The sequence below is a fragment of the Artibeus jamaicensis genome, unplaced genomic scaffold (genome assembly GCF_021234435.1).
Source record: "Artibeus jamaicensis isolate MK-2021 breed Jamaican fruit bat unplaced genomic scaffold, CSHL_Jam_final contig_373, whole genome shotgun sequence".
Taxonomy (NCBI): domain Eukaryota; kingdom Metazoa; phylum Chordata; class Mammalia; order Chiroptera; family Phyllostomidae; genus Artibeus; species Artibeus jamaicensis.
The window spans coordinates 2,013,331-2,035,525 of NW_026521807.1; the positions used below are offsets into that span (position 1 = coordinate 2,013,331).

At 44.0% G+C, this 22,195-nt stretch overlaps 1 protein-coding gene across 4 annotated transcripts in view; it reads left to right on the forward strand.

The window, feature by feature from the left end:
• PDE8B (phosphodiesterase 8B) overlaps positions 1 to 22,195 on the forward strand; it is a 233,123-nt gene that overhangs the window by 194,713 nt on the left and 16,215 nt on the right. For all 4 annotated transcript variants that reach the window (XM_037143708.2, XM_037143709.2, XM_037143706.2 and 1 more), the window contains exons 11-14: positions 14,174 to 14,216; positions 17,950 to 18,027; positions 20,206 to 20,282; positions 21,613 to 21,777. In XM_037143708.2, coding sequence (XP_036999603.2) covers positions 14,174 to 14,216; positions 17,950 to 18,027; positions 20,206 to 20,282; positions 21,613 to 21,777 — 363 coding nt within the window. The remainder of the gene's footprint in view (positions 1 to 14,173; positions 14,217 to 17,949; positions 18,028 to 20,205; positions 20,283 to 21,612; positions 21,778 to 22,195) is intronic.

A 22,195-nucleotide genomic window follows, 5' to 3' on the forward strand; every position in this document is an offset into this window, starting at 1 on the left:
ACCTTTCTTTTTTATTGTAGCAGTTTTATTGAGATGTAAACGTAACATACAGTTCACCCATTTAAAGCGTACAGTTCAGTAGGTTTTAGTGACTTACTTCTCTTTATTGCTGAAGCTCAGGGCATTCCAAAACTTGACACTAAACACCCTTGAATCAGTCTAGGCCAGACCACCCTGAAGGAACCTGATCACATCTAAATAACCTTGAATCAGGTATTCAAATCACTTGCCCCTCAGGGTCTTTCCAAGCCTACTGAGCACATGGAAGCGAATGCCTCAGGCTGGTATTGAAGTGTCTTTAACACCCTCTCTTTCCAAGGAGCAGGGCTCAGTCTCAGCTTTCAGCCAACAGTAAGTCTCTTTAGTGACTTACTTCTCTTTATCTCAGTATTCTGTTGTATGACTATACCACAATTTATTTACCTATGACATCCAAATGTTTTTTAAAGATTTTTTAATTGCTGAAAAATATTCCATTTATTTTTTGGGAGAGGTGAAGGAAGAGAAAGAGAGAAGGAGAGAAACATCGATTGGTTGCCTCTTGCACACGCCCTACAACCCAGGCATGTGCCCTGGCTAGAAATTGAACTGGCCACCTTTGGGTTTGCAGGATGATGACGCTCAACTCACTGAGCCACACCGGGCAGGGCCATGGCATCCAATGTAATGGACATTTGGTTTGTTCCTAGATTTAGCTATTACAACTACAGTTGCTTGGAACATTCATGTAAAAGTCCTTTCATGGACATATATTTTCACTTCTCTTGGGTAAATACCTGCATCATTTAGTACATATGTTAACTTTAAAAGAAATTCCCAAACTGTTTTACAGTTTTTTTAACCACTTCACCTTCCCACTAGTAATATCAAGAGTTTGAGATGTACACATTTTTACCATCACCTGGCTTGGCCAGTTTTTAAATTTTAGACACTCTCCTAATTATACAGTGGTATTTCTTTGTGGTCTTAATTTTTATTTTTTTCAATGACTGACATCTTTTCATATACTTACTTGCTATATGTGTATCTTCTTTGATGAACTGTATTTTCAAATAGTTCACTCAATTTTAAATCGGGTTGTGTACTTCCTTAATGTTGAATTTTGACAGTTCCTTATATATTTTGGAGAAAAGTCTTTTTATCAGATGTGTGCAAATATTTTCTCCCAGTCTGTGGGGAAATTTTTCTAAGAAGTCTTTGGTAATCCAAGATCACAAAAATTTGCTCTTATGTTGCCTTTTAGATGATATATAGCGTTACCTCTTATATTTGGGTCCATCATTCATTTTGAGTTAATTTGTGTGTATGGAGCGAGGTGTGGATTAAAGGGTTTTTTTTTTTTTGAGGGGAGGAGGATTTAGCTAGCCAGTTGTTCCAGCTTCTAATGATCAGACTATCTTTTCCCCACTAAATTGGCTTTACACCTTTGTCAAAAATCAATTGACCATATACACGTGGTTCTATTGCTGGACGCAGTTTCTGTTTCTTTGATCTACTTAGGTGCCTCAGTGCTGTTGTAATTACTATAGCTTTATGAGTCTTGAAATCGGGTACTGTAAATCCTCAAACTTCGTTCTTTTTTTAAAGTTGTTTTGGCTGTTTTAGTTCTTTATTTTTTCTATGAATTTTAGAATCAACTTGCCCATTTTTCTCTTATGGGTTTCTAATTTAACTCCATGTGGTCAGATACCTTGTGTTACTTGAATTGATTTAAATTTATCGAGACTTATTTTATAACCAGGTTAAGGTCTTAGTCAACATTTCAAGTTCATTTGAAGAGAATGTATATATATTTTGTTGTTGTTGGAGAGTATTCTATAAATGCCAGTTAAGTTATGGAGGCTCATTGAAATCTTCATATTGTCTGTGTTTTTACAATCTTTTTCTAGTGTTATTAAGTGCTGGCAGAGCAATGTCAGGATCCTCAGTTGTAATCATAGGCTTGTCTATTTTCTCCCTTTCATTCTGTCAATTTTTGTTGCATGTGTTTTGAAGCTCTGCTGTTAAGTAATATACATTTATGATTATTATGATGAATTGACCTTTTTTGTCATTATGAGAAGCTGTCTTTATATCTGGTGATACTCTTTCTTATCATCTACTTTATTTAATATTAATACAGCTACTCCGGCCTTCTTATATTCATTCATTTGCATGATGTATGTTTTCCTATCCGTTTACTTTCAATCCATATATCTATTTAAGATACATTTCTTATAGACAGCACATAGTTGGGTTTTGATTTATTTTCTCAGTTCTGACAATCACTGTGTCTTAACTTGAACGTCTGATGTGCACATTCAGAAGCCCTACCCATGCCTCTCAGTGTCCTCTGGGAAGCCCTGTCCCACAACCCAGACTGATCCCTTTCCGCTGAAGCCGGGGCATCTGAAGGGCTGCCGATGGCACACCACCTATGACTCTGTTTCCCAGGCTTCAGTCACTCCTGGGCTTTGATGGTTTCCATGTTCAGGCACCACCTGGCCTATTCACATTTAATACTTTTCTTTAGAAGTAGTCCCTTTGGAAACTTTATGTCACCATAGTAATCATGACCATAAAATGGAATACCCCAATCACTAGCTGTAAAGGAAGGTAACAAAAATATAGATATAATAGAAAAAAACAAAATTGTATTAAATTCTAGATGGCCACTGCTGTTGGCTGAAAGCTGAGACTGAGCCTGCTCCTTGGAAAGAGAGGGTGTTAAAGACACTTCAATACCAGCCTGAGGCATTCGCTTCCATGTGCTCAGTAGGCTTGGAAAGACCCTGAGGGGCAAGTGATTTGAATACCTGATTCAAGGTTATTTAGATGTGATCAGGTTCCTTCAGGGTGGTCTGGCCTAGACTGATTCAAGGGTGGTTAGTGTCAAGTTTTGGAATTCCCTGAGCTTACCCGTTAACCCCTGGGCATCCCCCCCATTCAGAAATGCTATCTCTGGCACTTTTGAACCAGCTTCCCGAGAGCGTCCCTTTCCTCTCTGCCACATCCCTGTGCCTAGAACATTGCCTGGCACATAGTGTGCTCTCACCAAATGCGGAGTGAACACATTCACTGTGACAGTACCTGTCTTTCGTCCTGGAGTAGACAGTAAATCCCTTGAAAGCAGGGACTAGCTCCTAACCAGCTTTCTCTCACTAAAGAGAGCTCAATAAATGTTTTTTGAGCTGAATTACAAGATGCGGGATCATTTAGAGATACCTTTTCTCTGGGGCGGTGATAGTTCACAAAATGTAAACAAAGATTCTAATGAACTGCATTTTCAGAACCCCAGGGCCCGCTGTGATTAAGCTGTTTTACTCTCCTGTCATCTCATTATTGCTAATTTTTCTTTTGTGCTTTCTCTGCCTCTGCTTATGTTTTCAAAGGGCCTGATTTACTAAGGGAAGGTCCTGCTGATTGTTTCTGTCTTCTGCTCGTGGCTGTGCAAATGAAGCCCTGGTGCCATTAGGTAGTTTAATGACTCTGTTGAGTGCTGGTGTAACTGGAGAATGTTAGATCTTTGCAGTTTCCTCCTTCTCAGGACAAAGTCTGGCAGGCCTGTGCAGTTACAGAGACCAGTGTTTGGCTGAAGTGCTCTCAGTCACTGACAGGTCTTTAAGAACAAGAAACTTTAAGCAAGATGAATCTTTGTTTTGAAGCTGTTTATATTCAGTACTTGTCTCTCATTGTCACCGAGCAGTGAGGGGACACAAGCAAAAGGAACACCAACATAAAAGTGAGAAACACAAATGTGCTGTTTACGTATGAAGCCCTCAAAGGGTTCACCTGTATTGGGAGGTATGCCCCAAAGATTTCTGAAAACTAAAATCAGTCCTTATATAACAAGCAGCCCAAGCATCACTGAATCTGGGTTCTCAACAAACAGGAACATCTATGAAAGAGAAAACAAAGGGGACCAACATGATTTGGGCACCCACAATGGGCCAGGCCAGTGGCTCTCAAAGGAAGACCGCTGATCAGCAGCCCCAGGCTTCACCGGGAACTTGTTAGAAACCCACACCCTCAGCCCTGACCCAGACCTACAGAAACTGAACTGATGGGGGCAGTGCCCAGCAATGTGGTGGCACAAGATCTCCAGGTGATTTCAATAGAAAGACCAGGTTGGAAGCTACTGGATTAGGCATGTTGCACACATTACTCCAGTTGCTCCTCTTGGATCCATAAAAGTAGGTATTGGTCCCCATTGACCCATAAGGAAACCGAGACTCTGTGAAGCTCGTAAGTTTCCCAGGTTTACACAACTAGAAATGGAGATAGCAAAAGATGTTTTAGCAATGTACAATTTCCCACTTAAATCAGTGTTTCTCGAACTGTAAGATGTAATCAAATTACCTGGAGATTAAACGTTAAGATTCTGATTTAGCGAGTCTGGAGTGAGCCTAAGCGTCAGTGGTTTTTAACTAGCAGGGGCTGCAGGAGCTGCTGGTGCGCAGAGCACCCTGGGTAGCGAGGCCTCACCTGCTGCAGCAGGGACGCCTGGGCCTCCTGGGAACTGGGAGCTCCAAATCCTAGGTCCGCCCAGGCCTGGTGGACCCGAACCTCCGGGGGGCGGGGCCTAGCAGCCCGTTTTTAACGAACCCTTCAGGTGATTCTGATTCACGCTGAAGCCTAAGAACCACTCTCATATTTCCATGTTAGAAAACTCAGTAGTTGCTAGGTATGAAGCCAAGTGGTGCTTACGCTGTGGGTATTTGAAAGTCATCAAAAGAGAAACCGGACAAAGAAAACAAGCGAACATTTAAGCCTGATGGTAGCTGGCAGTGTTTTCCCACAAGGAGAGGGTACAGGAATGGCTGCCACTGGGCCGCATAGGAGAGCTCGGCTCTGCAAAGGCTATTACGGATGCAGGTCGAGGGAGGCCAGTGGGCACCAGCTCCGCAGTAGGGGGCGTTCTGACCAGGGGACACTGGGATGTGTGAACCTGCTAGACCTGGCCTTGCACAGAAGGGGGAGGCTGAAGTTTTCCCAAGAAAATGTTTAACTCTTGAAACCTATATAATTTCATTAGCCAATGTCACCCCAATAAATTCAATTAAAAATTTTCAAAAGAATAACAGTGGAGGAGCATAGCTACAATTCTGGCAGACAGCAAAGTATATTTTTAAAAAAGGATTTTTCTTTTTAATCTTGTGTGATCCCCAAAATTCATATGGCTATCCTCATTTATATCAAACCAACACACGTTGCTTTGATATAAGTAACCTTTTATATTATCATTAAGACGAAGGGGAGAGATGAGGGTGTGTAAAGGAAGTGAAGAGACCAGACGGGCTTCCCTGCTGTCTCCCTCTGTCTTGGTGCTAACCCAGACTTGATTCACGGAACCAGGGCCACCAGCAGGTCCATGGCCTTAGGGGCCACGTAAAAGTGATCGCTGAGGACAGGGATCCAGCACCTTGTATGAGGTGTTTTGTTCCCGTGTTTGAGAAGCACGGGTGTTTGTTCCCTGTGTGGGTGGGAATTTTGAGAAGTGCGTCTTCGGGTAGTTTGGGTAATAGAACAGACAGGAAGGACCTTTGATTCAGGCATCAGATACTTTTGCCATCTGAGGAAATATTCATCAAAGTGTTTTCAGTAAAGAAAGATGATCAAAGAAATTCTGCATCATGCCACTCACACTGTCATTTCCATCGCATGGAAATGAGGGGAGGGTCTCAGAGGACTCCGTTTCCATGGTTATCTCCCCCATCCGGCATTCAAACACCCCTTCATCCCCAAAGTTGCAGCACACGCAGGAAAGCATTCAGTTTTGGCATGAGGTTCTTGCCGAAGGATGTTCAAGCTTAAGAAAACAGATTGCTGAACGAGTCCGTGTAAGCTACACTGATTATTTAAGAGAATAGTAGTTTTTAAAAAAATATTTTGTTAGTTTTTTTATTTATTAATTTTTAGTGAGAGGAGAAGGGAGGGAGAAGAAAGAGAGAGAAACATCGATGTGCAGTTGCCCCTTGCACACCCATAACTGGGGACCTGGCGCACAACCTAGGCATGTGCCCTGACTAGGAATAGAACCAGTGACCCGTTGGTTTGAACCCTCTCAATCCACTGAGCCACACCAGCCAGGGCTAGTTTTCTTCATTTTAATCAAGTTTTTATCCCTTTTCATAATATTGGGAGAGGGTGGGGACAGGGCTGGGGAAGAGAAATACATAAACAACCAAACAACATAAAGTCTGAGTTTGAAAGTTTTATCAGAATCTTCTTCCACCAAAGCTAGCACTCTCCTATATAATCAAGGAATATTTCGAAGTCACTTCTCATTTCATTACAAATGTGTATATGAATATGAACGTTTTGTGTTTTAAACAATATGTACTATTTTTACTGCTCCGTTGAATACCGTGAAAAGTAGAACGGAGAGTCTCTCGGAGGCGCAGGCCCTCGTCCTGGCCGTCAGCAGCTCCGCCATTCAGTTATGACAAAAGCAGACTCAGATATTCCTGCCAAAGGCTATTCACATTCCACGCTGGTTCTGAAATGCATGTTAAAGGAGTATCTAGTGTTTATTTACTTGCTTGCTTATTATATCCTGGCCTTGACTCATTTTAATTGCTAAATGTCTCAGGAGTTTTCATTTTAAAAAGTTGACTTTAACATACATTAAGAAGGATGTTTTCATATAGTTATTTTTTGGAGGGAGTTTTTCTCCCTTTGGTGAGGTCAAGGTTTAGGTCCATAATTCATAAAGTCAATCAACAAAGTTATTAAAAATCAATGCATTAGATAGTCATATAGGCAAATGTTATACTTCTGAGGCTATCTGCTGTTGTCTACAGTTGGTTTCGAAGCGGGTCATCACCTTCAAGCCCAGGCTCGGGCTCCCGGGGCCACGGCGTGCCACTCACCTCGCTCTGCTCGGCTGTTCTCAGTTTCTTCCACCTCGTTTAGTTTCCAGATTTTGACATTATATTTTTTCTTCCAGTTTTTTTAAAAATTTTTTTATTGATTATGCTGTTACAGCTGTTCTATTCCCCCTTTCATTCCCCTCCACCCTACCGCCCCATCCCCACCATTACCCCCCCTTTAGTTTATGACCATGTGTCTCAAGTCCTTTAGATTCTATATTTCCCATGCTATTCTTGCCCCCCCATCTATTTTCTATCTACCATCTATACTACTTATTTTCTGTATCTTCTCCCCTCTTCTCCTCCCACTCCCCTGTTGCTAACCCTCCTTGAGATCTTCATTTCTATGTTTCCACTCCTGATCTAGCTGTCCTTTTAGTTTGCTTTCATTTTAGGTGTGGTTGTTAATAACTGTGAGTTTGTTGTCCTTTCACTGTTCATGTTTCTTTAACTTCTTTTTCTTAGATAAGTCCCTTTAACATTTCATATAATAAGGGCTTGGTGATGATGAACTCCTTGAATTTGATCTTATCTGAGAAGCACTTTATCTGGCCTTCCATTCTCAATGAAAGTTTTGCTGGATAGAGCAATCTCGGTTGTAGGTCCTTTGTCTTTCATGACTTGGAATACCTCTTTCCAGCCCCTTCTTGCCTGTAAGGTCTCTTTTGAGAAATCCGCTGACAGTCTGATGGGGACTCCTTTGTAGGTGACTGTCCCCTTAGCTCTTGCTGCTTCTAGGATTCTCTCCTTCATTTTAATTTTGGCTAATGTAATGATGATGTGCCTTGGTGTGTTTCTTCTTGAGTCCAACTTCTTTGGGACTCTCTGAGCTTCCTGGATTTCCTGGAAGTCTATTTCCTTTGCCAGATTGGGGAAATTCTCCTTTATTATTTGTTCAAATAAGTTTTCCACTGGTGGCTGTGCCTTTCCCCCTTCTGGTACCCCTATAATTCGGATGTTGGAGCGTTTAAAGATGTCCTGGAGGTTCCTAAGACTCTCCTCATTTTTTTGAATTCTTGCTTCTTGACTCTTTTCTGTTTGGCCATTATTTGCTTTCTTCTGGTCCACTGCATTGATTTGAGTCCCAGTTTCCTTTTCATTGCTATTGGTGCCCTGTGCAATTCCATTCATTTCAATTAGTTTCGCCTTCATATATTTGTCTAATTTGTGGGTATAATCAACCAGTTCTGAAAGGATCCTGATCACCAGTGTTTTAAACTGTGCATCTGAGAGTTTTGCTATTTCTTCATCGCTTAGATCTATAGGTTCTGGGGCTTTGAGATCTTCCTGCGCCATTTTTGGTCTGTTCCTGCCCTTTAAGTGTGAGAAGCGGCGTCTTGGACTCCCAGGTCACTGGGTTGTGACGCTGTATGTGGGGGCGTGGTCAGAGCCCAGAAATGGCGACCCCTCTGCTGTTTCTCACAGCTGGGTGAGAAGCAGTGCCTTAAGTAGTTCCCCTGGGCCAGGCCACTCAGAGTCGCTGGGTTATGACGCTGTATGTGGAGGTGGGGTGAGAGCGGGGAAATGGCGGCGCCCTCCACTGCCGCTTGCCTCGGGATCCGCCGGCCCCGGTCCAACCGCCCACTCCCTCGCCTGTCCACCCGCGCACAAATGCGCGACCACAGTCAACACGCAGCACCGCTCCTCTGTTGTCTCCCCCGCGGTTGCTCACCTGGTCGCTCGCTCGGTCGCTCACCAAGTCCAACCCTGCGCCTGGATTCCCTGCTCCTGGATTCCACGCTCCTGGATTCCGCGCGCCTGAGTTCATCTGACCAAGTCCTCCTGCGCAACCCCGCTTCACCAGCGGCTGGTTTCGCCCCTAACCGGTCAGGCTGAAGAATTTGTTGTTAACGGACTTCCGAAAAGTTCAATTTTCCGTGCTCTGGCTGTGTTTTCTGTTGCTAATATTTAGTTGTCTCTAAACTTGGTTGTGTGAGAAGGCACGGCACATCCACCTATGCCTCCATCTTGGTGGAAGTCCTTTTCTTCCAGTTTTAATCATCAATTTATATTCTATGTTTATAGAATATATACTTACAATATATATAGAATGCATATTTATATTTACATGGTGAACATGTAATTTTCCCAATGTTTTAATAAATTTTTTCACACATTTAGAAGTATAGGTAAACACGGATGCACCTACTACCTAGGTTCTATAAATAATATTTTGCTCTACCATGTCTGTCCATCTGTCCCTCAATTCACCCATCAGTCCATCTTGTTCTCTGGTACATTTCAAACTAAGCTGCGAACATCAGGAGATTTTATTCTGTAGTACTTTAGTGTGCATACAATTGTCTAGAGTTTAAGTTTTTTGTGTTTTTTTCTTTTTTGGATAGAAGTTATGTATGGTAAATGCACAAATCTTAAGTTTAGCATTCCTTGAGTTTTGACAAGTGCATATACCCTGAAACTCAGGCCCCTTGAAGATACCACGCCTCAGCATCCCCAAAGTTCCCAGTCCTCTCTGCCCCCACTCCTACCTGCCACACATACACACAGGTAACGCTGTTCTGAACTATTTACCCACATGTTAGTGTTGCCTGTTCAGAGCTGCATAGTGTCTACTCTTTCGTGTTCAGCTTTGTTCACTCATCATCATGTTTTGAGAGGGGTTTCTTTCACTTTCATTTTGGTTTCAGGGGTACACATACTTTACAAAGTGTTCTCAATATATCCAGTGTCCAGCTGGCACCATACATGGTTGTTGCAGTGTCAGTGACTCTTTTCCCTGTGCTTCACCACATCCCCGTGACTGTCCTATAACTACTAACCTGTACTTCTCAATCCCTTCACCATCTCTCTCACCCGGTGCCCCAGCCCCGTCCCTGTGGCAGCCAGCTGCTCGCTCTCTATGTCTGTGAGTCTGTTTCAGTTTTGTTTATTCATTATTTTTTTCATCATCATCATGTTTTGAGAGCCCTCCCAGTTGTAGTTATCAGTAGTTTTTTCCTTTTTATTGATGAACAGCATCCCATCATATCAATCTACTCGTGTATTTCTCTTGTTGATGGACTTCTGGGCTGTGCAGTTTGGGGCTCCTGTGAACATTCGTTAGACAAGTGTTTTGCATCTATTTGTCTTGGACAAAGGCTCAGAAGAGGAACTTAATGCTGAAGATTGGGTCACGGGGCAGGTCTGTGTTCCATTTTATAACAAACTGCAAGACCCTTTTTCATAACGGTTGTACAATTTCATACTCCTTTCAGTTGTTCTAAACCTTTGACAAGATTTCTTTCCAGTTTCAGACATTCTAGTGGATGTGTAGAGAAAGTATAAATTTTCAATGATTATTCTCTATGAGGAAAACCACCAAGTGACCCTGAAATCACACACGCACAGTTTGCAGTGCTTTTTAGAGCCGAGCTGATCCAGTGCATAAAGCATGCAGCACAAGGACAGCGGCGTTTGTCGGAAGCGATAGTATTGTAAGTGATTAAAGGCTTAAAGCTATGAATTTTCTTTCCCAAAACAAGCTGTTAGCTTCCACGGACTTGCTTTGAGCTCAGGCGAGAGTGGCCCAGCCCGAGGGTGGCGGTGTCCCATCGCAGAAACTCGGTGCTCTGCCTGCGGGCTCCCCCGGGACACACAGTGTAGAACTTACTGTACTCGGCCATGGTCTGCACTTTAAGCTTTTTTCACAAAAGGAAAAGCAACAAAACCACTGCACCTCAGAGAGACTAGCTGGCACGGGAACGTTGAATTCCAGTTTCTTGCTTTGCTTTAGAACGAATGTCACAAAACCTATTGATAGCAGAGATTCATACCTTCCCCAAAACTTGAAAGAAAATCATATTTCAGACAGGTGCCCTGCACTGACCAGGGAATATTGTCCTCACACTCCCGTGTAACGAGCCTTGGCCTGGGACTTCCCTTCTGGACCTCACCGTGGAGAGTAGTGTGACAAACAGGAGCCGGTTTGGGAGCTAGAGGAGGCCTGGTCTGGAGTTGTGCTCTGCCGAATACTAGCTGCGTGGCTCAGGCAAGTCCCTTAACATCTCAAAACCTCAGTTTCCCTCTCTGTCAGAGGAAGGATCACCCTTCCTCCCTTGGGAGGGTGTTGGAATGACTAGGTTGCAGATCTACAGCTGCTAGCACAGGGCACTCATCTGAGAGATGGCTGCTGTTCTCAAGGGGAGAGCTGGTCCCTCTCTCCTCCTGCCCCTGCAGCCTCGACCCATGTGCCTCCCCTAAGCTGCCCACTCGAGAAGGCCAAACTACATGGCCCCTCACTTCCTGTCTATTTCCCCATTGAGCTTGAAAGAGAATTATGAGAAAATAATATTAGTGGAATTGTTAACAAGTGAATGGCACCAGATGTTAGACCTCGGTCCTTGACTTTTGGCTAAAAAAGAATTCAGAGCCAAGATTCAAATATAAGCAAAAGTTTGTTCAGAAAGTTACAAAGGTAGAAGTGAGCCAGCTGGGCTGCGTGGGCTCAGGAAACAAGTTAGAGGCAAAATAAGGACCCTTGAGCTTAGGAAAAAGCAAAGGTATGAGCCTTGAGGGAAGAAAGGAGGAAGGAAAGGGGAAGGGGTGCTCCGGAGGAAGAGAGAGAGAGAGAAAAAAAATGAATGCTGGGCCCTTTGTCTTAAGGCGTTTTATCTGTTTCCTAAAGGCAGGGATTTTAGGGGATGTTTCAGGACAGGATCTCAGAAGGATATTCCTCAGCTTTCCAGGTGTGTCCTTTCAGGGTTACATCTCCACTGACTGGTCGGTGCCAGGGCAGGGTCCTAATGTCGGTGTGGCATCTCTCTGATTTCGCTGCTTCTGGGCCTGGAGCTGCAACACACCTGAGGCCTACATGTCATCTCTAGTTTGACCAAACCTCGGTCTCTGTGGTCAGCAGACCCCGGGCTTTGTTCCCAAGATGATCTGTCGCGGGTCAGAACCTCTTTGTCCTGTCCTGAATGCTTAAGGGAGTGGTCATGCAAGTGAGTCACATGAGGCTATTTTCCAGCCCCCTTCCCTTGTTTGTCCTCTAAGGGGTCTATCACATGACTGCGACATGCCAGGGGAGGAAAGGTCAGGGGAGGGCCCAAAAATACATGACAGTGATATGCTAGGGGATAAAAGGTCACCCTGGGGTCCAGGTCCCATTCCACAATACTTATGTCCCCAGTTCTACCTGCTGCTAGGCACCCGGGGCTTTCCACCCTCATGACCTTCTGTACCTGGCCTGTCGTTCAGAGTCTGCTCATGTCTGTCTAACTGCCTGCTATATCAGAGAATACCAAGAATTATATATCAGAATCTTTCATACGAAGTTAAAAATGGATGGTGGACTTAGACCTCAAAGAAAAAAAAATAATTCTAAAGTCATTTTTCATCCAAGTGAATCTTTAGCTGTCAAAGGCATTTAGAAGAGGCATATAGGTAACCTGAGTCAGGAAGCTTCAGGAAAAACCCAGCGCTGCTGGGGTGTGAGAGGGGCAGGCACTCAGCTGCTGCTGTTGCCAAGAGGATCATGAAGTGAGTCACGGAATGGGGTCCCGGGCAGCAAAGGCTGCGACAGCCCGCACACCTCTGCTAGTGAGCAGGTGACGGTCAGTTAGTTGGTTGGTAGAATATTTCCAGTCCCTCTGCTGTCCGTAGGAGACAGTCCGTCAGAGGAAGATGAGCCAATCTGGAGGTGGTGGGGTTGAAGTGGGTGCTGTGTGTTCAGCTCAGGAAGTGAAAAATGCAGCATTCTGAGTGGAGAAAGACCAGAGCCTCCTCAGCAGATGGACTGGTACCTCTCCCTCCTCCCTGTTCCCCCTACTCTCCTCTCCAACCTCCCCGAGGTGGTGTGGGGGGAGTCAGAGTTCATTTTCATCCCAAAGGCAGGGTCTGGCTGTGCATCTGCTAGACCTTGGGCTTCCTCTGGCTCCATCTGGACAGCACACAAGCCCACGTTGACCTTCCAGGAGCTCCACGGTTCAGTCAGTTGGCCTGTGGGGCCCATGAACTACATGAAAAGGTTTCTTTGTGTGTGATCTGGGGAGCCATGGGACTCTGTTCCTAAAGGAGAGATGTACTGTGACTCAGAGAGTAAAGCTAAGTATTCAAAGAAGATCACCTGCTTTTGAAGTAAAACCAATAGAGAAACAATTTGCAAGGCGAAAGTTGTATTTATTTGATGTGGATGAAAAAGTCACACTGCACTCAGTAGCCTTGTAGCAAATGGTGTTTATCTATAAAGGAAAAACAGAGCAATTGTTCACAGTAGAAATAAAAAAGATCCCATAACTATAGAATAAATGAGTCACAGCCCTTAGTCAAATTAAGACCAAGATCTCACACAGGTTGGCCATGCAATTGTTTTGGTATTACGTGGACTAGGCTGTGTGGAATAATTCATAGAAAACCCCTCTCTTAACACTTTAATTTTACGTGATTATGTTTCAGTGGTTCAGTCAAGCTGGAACGCTTGACCTGTATCTGCTACATAGGGGATTTCTGGCTACCACAGCTGTGTTGCCAAACCATTCTATTCGTCCTTTGGGGACAGTCCTACACACTCACCTGTCTTGTTCTTTGAGTGGACGTATCCCATTCATTGAGTGGCTGCGGATGTTTGATGGTCTGAGCTGCTCGAAGTAAATGGATTTCCCAGGAAGGCGGCACGACCATAGCCTGACCGAGCTGCGTGTGCCCCAGTGATGGAGTCTCAGTCAGTTGTAAACACAAGAAATGCAGAACCCCAAAGAAAGCAAATTCATTATTCCCAGTGTTAGTTACTTCATCTGTTGAGCATTAGCACAAAATCACCAGCACAAAAAAATTTGATAATGAGAAAGAACTAGGTGCTAAATTGCTTCTCAAGTTCCTATCCCGTTGTGAAGAAACATGTAAATTGGCCTGGTCAGTAACAGAGCATTTGAAGAGCTTTGTGGGAAAACCTTCTAGAAATGCTAGGCTTAAATTTGTATTACTTCTATATTACAGATACATTTTATAATATGTAATGAAATATAAAGTTATACGTTAGCCTTAAAAGAATCATAAACTTTTGTTATAGCTTTTTGTCTACGCATTTCTGCAGGCTGTCAAAGTGAGAACAGCTGACTGAGAATTGAGACGCCCTGCCTAGAAAATGCATTCTCTGAGCACCTGCTGCTCTCGGGCTCAGCCCCTCTATAAGGGTGTGGACTTAGCAGAACGCTTGTGATAGCATCAGTTGGTGCACATCTTTCACCTGTTCATACTACCTGTGCAACTTCTCACCCTCTCGAAGTCTTCAGAGCTTATTAATGAAATTGTTTGGCTGCAAATGTAGCTCATACTATATTTTAAATCTCTTTCTCTTGTTTTACCAAACTTTCGAACAACTTTAGATTCACAAGATTCATCGTGATTCAGGAGACAATTCTCAGACAGGTGAGAACACTTCAGTTTCACTCTCATGCACCCAGGCGGCGTCTGTGGTTTTGCCTCTGAGTTTCTCTGAGGAAGTCTGGATTGTGCGCCACACCCCCAGAAGTGGGATTGCTGAAATCCAAGGGCTGGTATCAGGGGGTTGAAAAGCCAGAATAAAGGCAGAATCCCTTCACATTTTTTTTTTTGAGTATTCTTTCATGGCAACCTTTTCTACCTCATGCTACCCCTTCCTGGTTGTCCTTTGCTGGTCAGAGACCACGTGGCACAGATAAACCTCAGATGGAGAGTGGCCGGCAGTCCAGGGGAGGTGCATTGTTCAACCAGGGTCAGCCTTCCCTTTCTTTGCAGCAGCCAGTGACTGTTCAGTTAGAACATGTGGGCGAGCCCTGGCCTGTGAGTCAGGAGCACCACTGAGTCACCATGTCTGCTCCCCCCTCCCTCCCCTCATTCCTTGGGCAAGACTCTTGCCCATAGGATCCTTGGTTTCCTTAGCCATAAAATGATGACTTCTACATTTGAAAGGTCTGGAATTCTCTGATCATTAAAGGGAAAAGATCGGTCTACTACCAAAGATTTAAAATTCTTGTTCTTGCACACACAACACATTCCCCACCCTCCCCCGGTTAGTGGCCTTCCGGCCAGTAATGCATAAGTCAGATCCTGGGCTATTGTTTAGTCGTTCTCCATGATTCCGGGATGGACCATACTTTAGCCTACTCAGAAAGACTTCACTTGCTCTTTCTGATCTTTCGTTTCTTCATTTGTAAAACTAACAATTTTACAACACGGTGGAATTAACAATGTCCATCTTTCTGTTATGAAGATTAAAGGAGAAAATGTACATGATATCTAGTAGTATTGAACATTTAACTATTTAGCTTTCTCCTCCCCTCCCCCCCCATATCCTCACTCTCAGTAGTTTTGGTTTATTTCTTTTAACATTTACAGTAAGACTATTACTTTAACTCACTTAAGGCCTTCTGGGTGCCAAAACCTGTTACAAGCATTTTCACATCGTATAAAGTGCCCAGGATTGCCTTGCACATAATAGACGCTCAATAAATACTCACAAAACATTGATCAATGGAAGCCATCCCATCTTGGAGAGCACAGGTTCTAACATTCATTAGGTCTTTGATCTTAAGTTACCTGTGTAATCTCTCCAAGTTTAAGTTCCCTCATTGGTAAAATTAGGATTGTACTACGTACGTAGCTTTTGGAACTGCTGCAATGATCAGCACACTGTCCCTGTGAAGTGAGTGTTAAAGCAGCATGTCTGCTGCATGGCCGGCACTCAGCATGCGGTAGCTGCTTTTAAGTTGGTGACACCGTGTCAGTTCTGCCATTGAGCATAGCTATTTAAAACACCTTTATCCTTTTTTTCCTGGTTTTTAAATTTATTCTGCAAGCATCTGTTAAGGGGATGAATAATGAATTATTTGATTTAAATTGCCTTTATTGAAGAATAATTTCTTGAAAATTTAAATCGTTTCTATTGCTATAATTTCTCTTAATTTCAATGGAGATAAAATCAGGAGGAATAATCAGTATCTATCTTTGCATGATTTCTAATGAATGAGTTAGAATTCAACAAGACAACCTGGGTCACCAGCTGCGAAACTAACCTCCCTACCTTTGTTTTATTGAGAAACATTTTAGGAATTCCTATGTTCTTTAATCTTGAATTTAACCTTGAATCTTCAATAAATTCAATTTAATTACTTTCTGGTAAACAAATGTTAGGAATGTATCTTATTATTAAGTCCCTAAATAGGCTAAAAACGAATGACTGCTGATGGTTTCTGAGGGTTTGAAAGCTGCCCTGTGGTCCCAACGATATGATGTAAAGGACCACTGCCTGTAGTTTTTAATAAAGAAACACTGAAATTCATATCCAAGGCTAGAGAAATGATCAAGACCAAGTCTGGAAGACAAAATTAGGCAAAAGGGTAGCAAACATTTTAAGTTAGGTCATTTAAGGTGTGTCTCTATGGCTATAGTGTTCAGATTAATTTTATAATAGTTCTGCCTTTAAATGTATAAATTTCTACCTTATACTTTGCAATAGTATACTGTAAAAATACATGTATAATTCATGTTTGGTTACTGATTTAACCTTTTTAATTGAATCAGATTTTTTAGAACACTAAATGGTTAAAAAAAAAAGGTTATCTAGAAATGTGTCTAAGACATATCATTAAGTGAAAACAGCAAGCAGAAGAACATTATAACAATAACTCATGTGTGCCTAAACAGGAGGTCTATATGCAAGTGAGCAGATTCATAATAATAGCCAACAAAAACCACATACTTAGCAGGCACTGTTCTAAGTGCTGTCCGTGGACTAACTTCCATCCCACAACAGCCTACGAATGACATGCGCCAGCTTTCCTCCCTGAACAGATGCGGTTACTGAGACACCGGAAGTGACACTGCCCGGGTTACACAGCTACTAGATGGAGAGTGGAGACTTGAATTTGGGCTGTGTGGCTCTGGAGCTGGTCCTCTTAACTGCTGCACTGTTTTCTACCTTTTTGGGTGTCACTAGACAAGAATTTTTTTCTCTCTCTTGAAATACGATTTACTGGTGTCTGAGAAGCGCACTCTCCTGCTGAACCTGCATGTCTGCCTCCTGTCTTAGCACAGGAAGGAGCAATTCTGTTACAGTTGTTTCTCTCCCTGCTCACGCGTGGCTCCCACAAGAAGCCAGCGCCCTGAAAGTGCATGTTTCTGGAGCCAGCTCTGCAGCCTGGACATTTTTGTCCCTTGGTCTTCACTGGTGGCATGCACTGTGTGCTTATTAGATCTCGCCTTAATGTGACAGCGCATTCTGAGTGTTAAATTCAAAGCCTGCAAAGACTTATGTAGAATTTGAGTGCTTTTGCGCCTCAGAAAATGGGAACAAAAGTAGGAGTTTAGTTGTTGGAAATTGTTCGAGTATAAAACTGCTTTTTCTTCTCCTCCTTCCTGGGGTTGGCAGTCTGCATTGTTGATGAAATCACATCCTCAGGAGAGCCTGCAAGACCATGCAGAGGTCTGACCTTTCGGAGAGGTCTAAAATTGGTCCAGATTAGTTTCTCCAGTAAATGCAACTCTCTGTGGATTTGACTGGTATTTTACTTCCTCAAATACCCCCATTAGAGCCTCCTCCATTCAATTAAGTGTATTTTGTACTTCAGGTCAAAATGAACCCCCCAAATTTCCCCTAAGTTTTCGTGTGTTTTTTTTTTTTAAAGATTTTACTTATCTTTTTTTATTTAATTATTTTTCAAGTACATTTTTTTTTCTATTTCTCCCATCCCAGAATAAGATTTTACTTATTTATCTTTAGAGGGAAAGAGAAGGAGAGAAACATCAATGTATGGTTGCCTCTCATGCGTCCCCTGCTGGTAATTGGCCCGCAACCCAGGCATGTGCCCTGACTGGGAATTGAATCATGTTTATTTTTTAAAAAGAGTTTATTAATGAAACTAAACAAGCCTTGGTCATAAGCCCCATTTCCACGATGCCACGCAGTGCCACAGGAGAAGGACACCCCTGTGCAACTGAGGTGACTGAGTCTGTGTGCAATGATCAGCTGAAGAGAAAGTGGTTGCCTATTTCTTAGAAGTATTTTATAGTGTGTGAGAAGTACCCTTGTTTTCTTTGGAGAATGAGGGGAAGAATGTGTCCAAACTTCACCTGTGAATAAGCTGATAACTAATCACTTCCCATTACTCATCTGAACTCCTAGAGTCTCATTCACTCAGATACAAGAACAGGAGGAGAGAGTCCATCGATGTGAAATCGATATCATCTCGAGGCAGTGATGGTAAGAAGTTTTTCAGATTTTCTTGACTTTTTTAAAGTGTAGAAAATGACAGAAGAATATGTTAAAGAATTTGTCAGCATATAAATCAAACTCCAAAGATTTCATTTGAAGTCTTATTCTAGCCTTTACCCTCAGGCAGTAGACTTTTTAGGCCTTTCCTTTTTTTTTTTTTTTTTTACTTTTTATAGTCTTTATCTTCTCTTTGAAATGAAATGACTTGAGGCTTGTTCCTTGGTGGCCTGAGTGCATTGGACCACAGCCACCAGAGTGGCTCAGTTTCGGTAGCTGGGTCGCTATTGGGTGCTGGCGGCAGAGAGGGAACCAGAACTGTGGCTTCCCAACTCCATCACAAACCCAGTTGTCAGCATTCCTATTACACACCCTTACTTTCCCTTAATAAAACGAGGCAGGCAAGTTGTAAGACAGAATTGAGCAAAACATTTTCTGAGTTCAGTCAGGCCCAATCCATCCATTGGGTTTGTAGGGAGATGGGAAAATCAAAGATGATTCTGAATTTCATTTTGCTGTGCCTGGAAGATATAAGCATTGTTTACAGAAATAAGAAAGTCTCCATGTGTGACTGGGTTGGGGCCGAGGAGATGATAGACTTCATTTTTGTGGAGATGCCAAGGAAGCTGAAATGCAAGGCAGGCACTCGGGCCGGAGATGTGGGTTGGGAGTCCCAGAGGTAACAGGTGAGCAGAGGAGCATCTCTGGGGGGGTATGTAATGAAAAAATGGGGTCTGAGTTCAAGGCTTGAAAGTACAGCCTCAGTGAGAGGGCAGCAGGAGAACTGGGGCCATTGAAGAGGACTGGAGAGCGGGGGTGAGCCCTGTGGACACAGTCCTGTGAACCAAGAGCAAGAGGGCAGCAAAAGAAAGGAGAGGCCCAGCAGCGTCAGACGCTGCAGAGGTCAGAGAGCTTCAGAGCTGAGAACAGACTCGTTGGTTTCACTCATTCAGTTGGTTTTTACGTGGCAGAGGAGGACAAATTCTACAGGCATGAGGAGGGGTGGTTAGTGATGACAGAAAGGAGGGAACTGGGGCGGTAACTGAACAGGGTAAACAGGAGGGGCAAGGGAAGGCCTATTGAGCCCTTCGGGGCACAACAGGCAGCTGAGTGTGGGAGAAGTGGCTGAACTAGCACAAGGAGCCACAGACTCTAAAGAGAAGACGGACAGCTCACAGAGGGAGAGGGATACCTGACAGGGCAGGCAAGGAAGGTGGGCTGAAACACCTTCCTGGAGGTGCAGGAACACCTGGAGGGTGCAGATACACAACACGTTAGATGGGAGGGATGACCACCGAGGGACTGCAACTAGATGAGCTGTTTTCATAGCAGAGTTTGCGTGGCCATCGTCATCCCCACAGAGCACGGGGAAGTGTGGGGCCAGCAGCAGAGGTGTGCAGCGTGGCTGCTCTGGCAGCAGAGGGACAAGAAAGACAGCTGGGCAGCGGGTCTGCTCTGCAGGTGTGGCTAGATTAAGTGACCCCTTCTATATACCACACAGGTTCTGTCCCTCATAGGGAGGGGGAGGAAGATCTGATGAGAACAGTGCTTTTAAAGAAAAGCTTCCACCTTTTGAATTTTGAATCACAAGTAAGCATTACCTGTTCAAAAAAATAAAATTATTTTAAAATGAAAGTTGCTACCGATTAGAGCTAGAGCCACCATGGGTTCTGGGTGTGAAGAACCTAATGGCTCAAGGATGTGAGTGCCTGGCCCTAATACACACTGAGCATGGGTTCATTCTTCTGCCCACCCCCTGACCTGGACCAAGCCTCCCCTCCCACGCTCCACAGTTATCCAGTTACATGGCCAGTGGCTAAGGGCCAAAAGTGATGGAACTGCCCTTGATGGGCTGCAGTGGCTTTTGGGGAAGTGAGTCCTGTGGGGTCATTAGGTTGTTGGGATGGGGTCTCCGGATTCCATCAACCTTCTCTGAAATTCCCGTGGACCTGGGACTCCTAAAGCCTTCCTGCCATTGACCTTCCAGACCAGAATGTCCTTTCCAAACTCTGGCCAGTAGTAGCCATGTGCTTATTAGCCTTTTAGGATTGAGAGACGGGTGAATTCACTCCTTTGAGAACCAGGCCCCTGTCCATGACGGGCTCCTTTGCTGCACTTAGCCACGCTGAGACACCAACACCAGATACACCTTTCTTGACTTCTCTCCAGCACCAAGCCTCCAGAACCGCCGCTACCCATCTATGGCCAGGATCCACTCCATGACCATTGAGGCGCCCATCACAAAGGTGAGTGGCAGCTGCTGCCTCCACTCTACAACTGGGGTCACGCAGCACTGGGCTATGTTTTGGAAGTAAAATGATAAATGACATACCATTAATATCAGCGAGTTTACAGTCTAGTAGAGGAAACAGATATTAAACAAACATAATAAATATGTAGTTATAAATTGCAATAACTTCTACAGAGGAAAACAGGGTTTATGAGAGGAAATTAGATGAGGCCCTATTTGGGGTATGTGGGAGGGAGGGTGTCTTCACAGAGGAAGTAATGTTTGACGTAGGACATGAAGCAAGCAAAGATAGCGAGGAGATGGGGGGAGAGTATTCTAGGCAGCAGGCACAGTAAGGAGCGAGCTTGGGGGGGGATTAGAGCATTTGAGGGCCAGAAAGTCAGGGTGGCTGGAACTTGCAGACAGAGGGCAGAAGACGGGCATGGAGCTAGCTGTGCAGGGCCGAGTTCATTCTGGCCAACTGGCCACAACAAGGACTTTATATTTTAGTTTGTATGGAGTAGAAAGCACTGAGGGGCTGAAAGCAGGGGGAACAAGATCAGTTATGCAGATGGTGGATTGGCAATGATGAGTGAAAGTGAAGAGGCCAGTTAAGGAAGTTTTTCCAGAATTTCAGGCAAGAAATGGTGTTAGCTGTACTAAAATTATAGTAGGGAAGATGGAGAGAAATGAATAGATCAGGAACTATTCAGGGGTGGAATCAATGTGACTTGGTGATTCACTGTATTGTCAGAGTAGGGAGACATCGGAGGGAAAGTGACGTGCAAACCAGGGCCTCTCAGGCTTTAGTTTGTGCATGGATAGAGGTGCCTTTTTTACCGCAGTGTGGAAACCAGAGGATGAAACAAAGCCCCTTGCCTTCCACGTTTGGGTTATGTTTGCTCGTTTGCTTTGGGGAGAGGGGAGCGAGATCAGGAGTTTGGTTTGGGACATGTAAGTAGACACTCTGACAGGTATGTCAGGTAGGCAACTGAATATACAAGTCTGGAGGTCAGCAAGAGCTCAGAGCTGGAATGTAGACATGAGAGTCTTTGTGCATGGATGATAGTGTCCAAAGTTGTGGAGATGAAGGAGCTCGTCCCTGGACGGCCTGGAGAGTGAGAAAAAGGCACTCCACCCCTAGGAGGAGAGGGCGGGGGGTCGGGGGGGGAGAAAGAGCAGCGGAGGAGCCGAGGAAGTGCAATCCGTGAGGCAGGAGAAGGGAGAGCCATGAAGGCCCTGGGCACCCTGGTCAACGTGTTATCATCTGATTTCTTTTGGATTCCAGGTGTATATACACAGGAATTAGAATGTCCTCAATTTTTTTTCTTTCTTGACCTCCTTAGGTTATAAATATAATCAACGCAGCCCAAGAAAACAGCCCCGTCACAGTAGCAGAAGCCTTGGACAGAGTTTTAGAAATTTTACGGACCACAGAATTGTACTCCCCTCAGCTGGGTACCAAAGATGAAGATCCTCACACCAGTGATCTCGTCGGAGGCCTGATGACTGTGAGTGATGAGGAAAAACCAGAAATGCTGGGGACATGACATTAAACATGTACTAGGCTACACATAACATGTAACATGCACTGTTACCTATAACTACAGAAATACCTATCATGAAGGTGAACATCAGCAAAACCAGAAGCATATGCACCCAAATTTCTGGGTGTGGTATTAGTCAAGTTCTTGCATTTATTTTCTGTAAAGCCAACCACAGCAGTGGGAGACAGCGCTGCCATCAGAATTCGTGCATAGTCTGGTGTTCATAGGCAGCTGATCCAGGGCAAATATGCATGATGGGACCCTTGTTCACTTCTTCCCCTTGACCTGGTAGGCACAGTCGTGGATTGAGGTTAAGTCTAGGTTTCCTCTGACCTGAGGCTCTTTATATAATTGGAAGGGTTTGTACTCAGGCTATAGCACT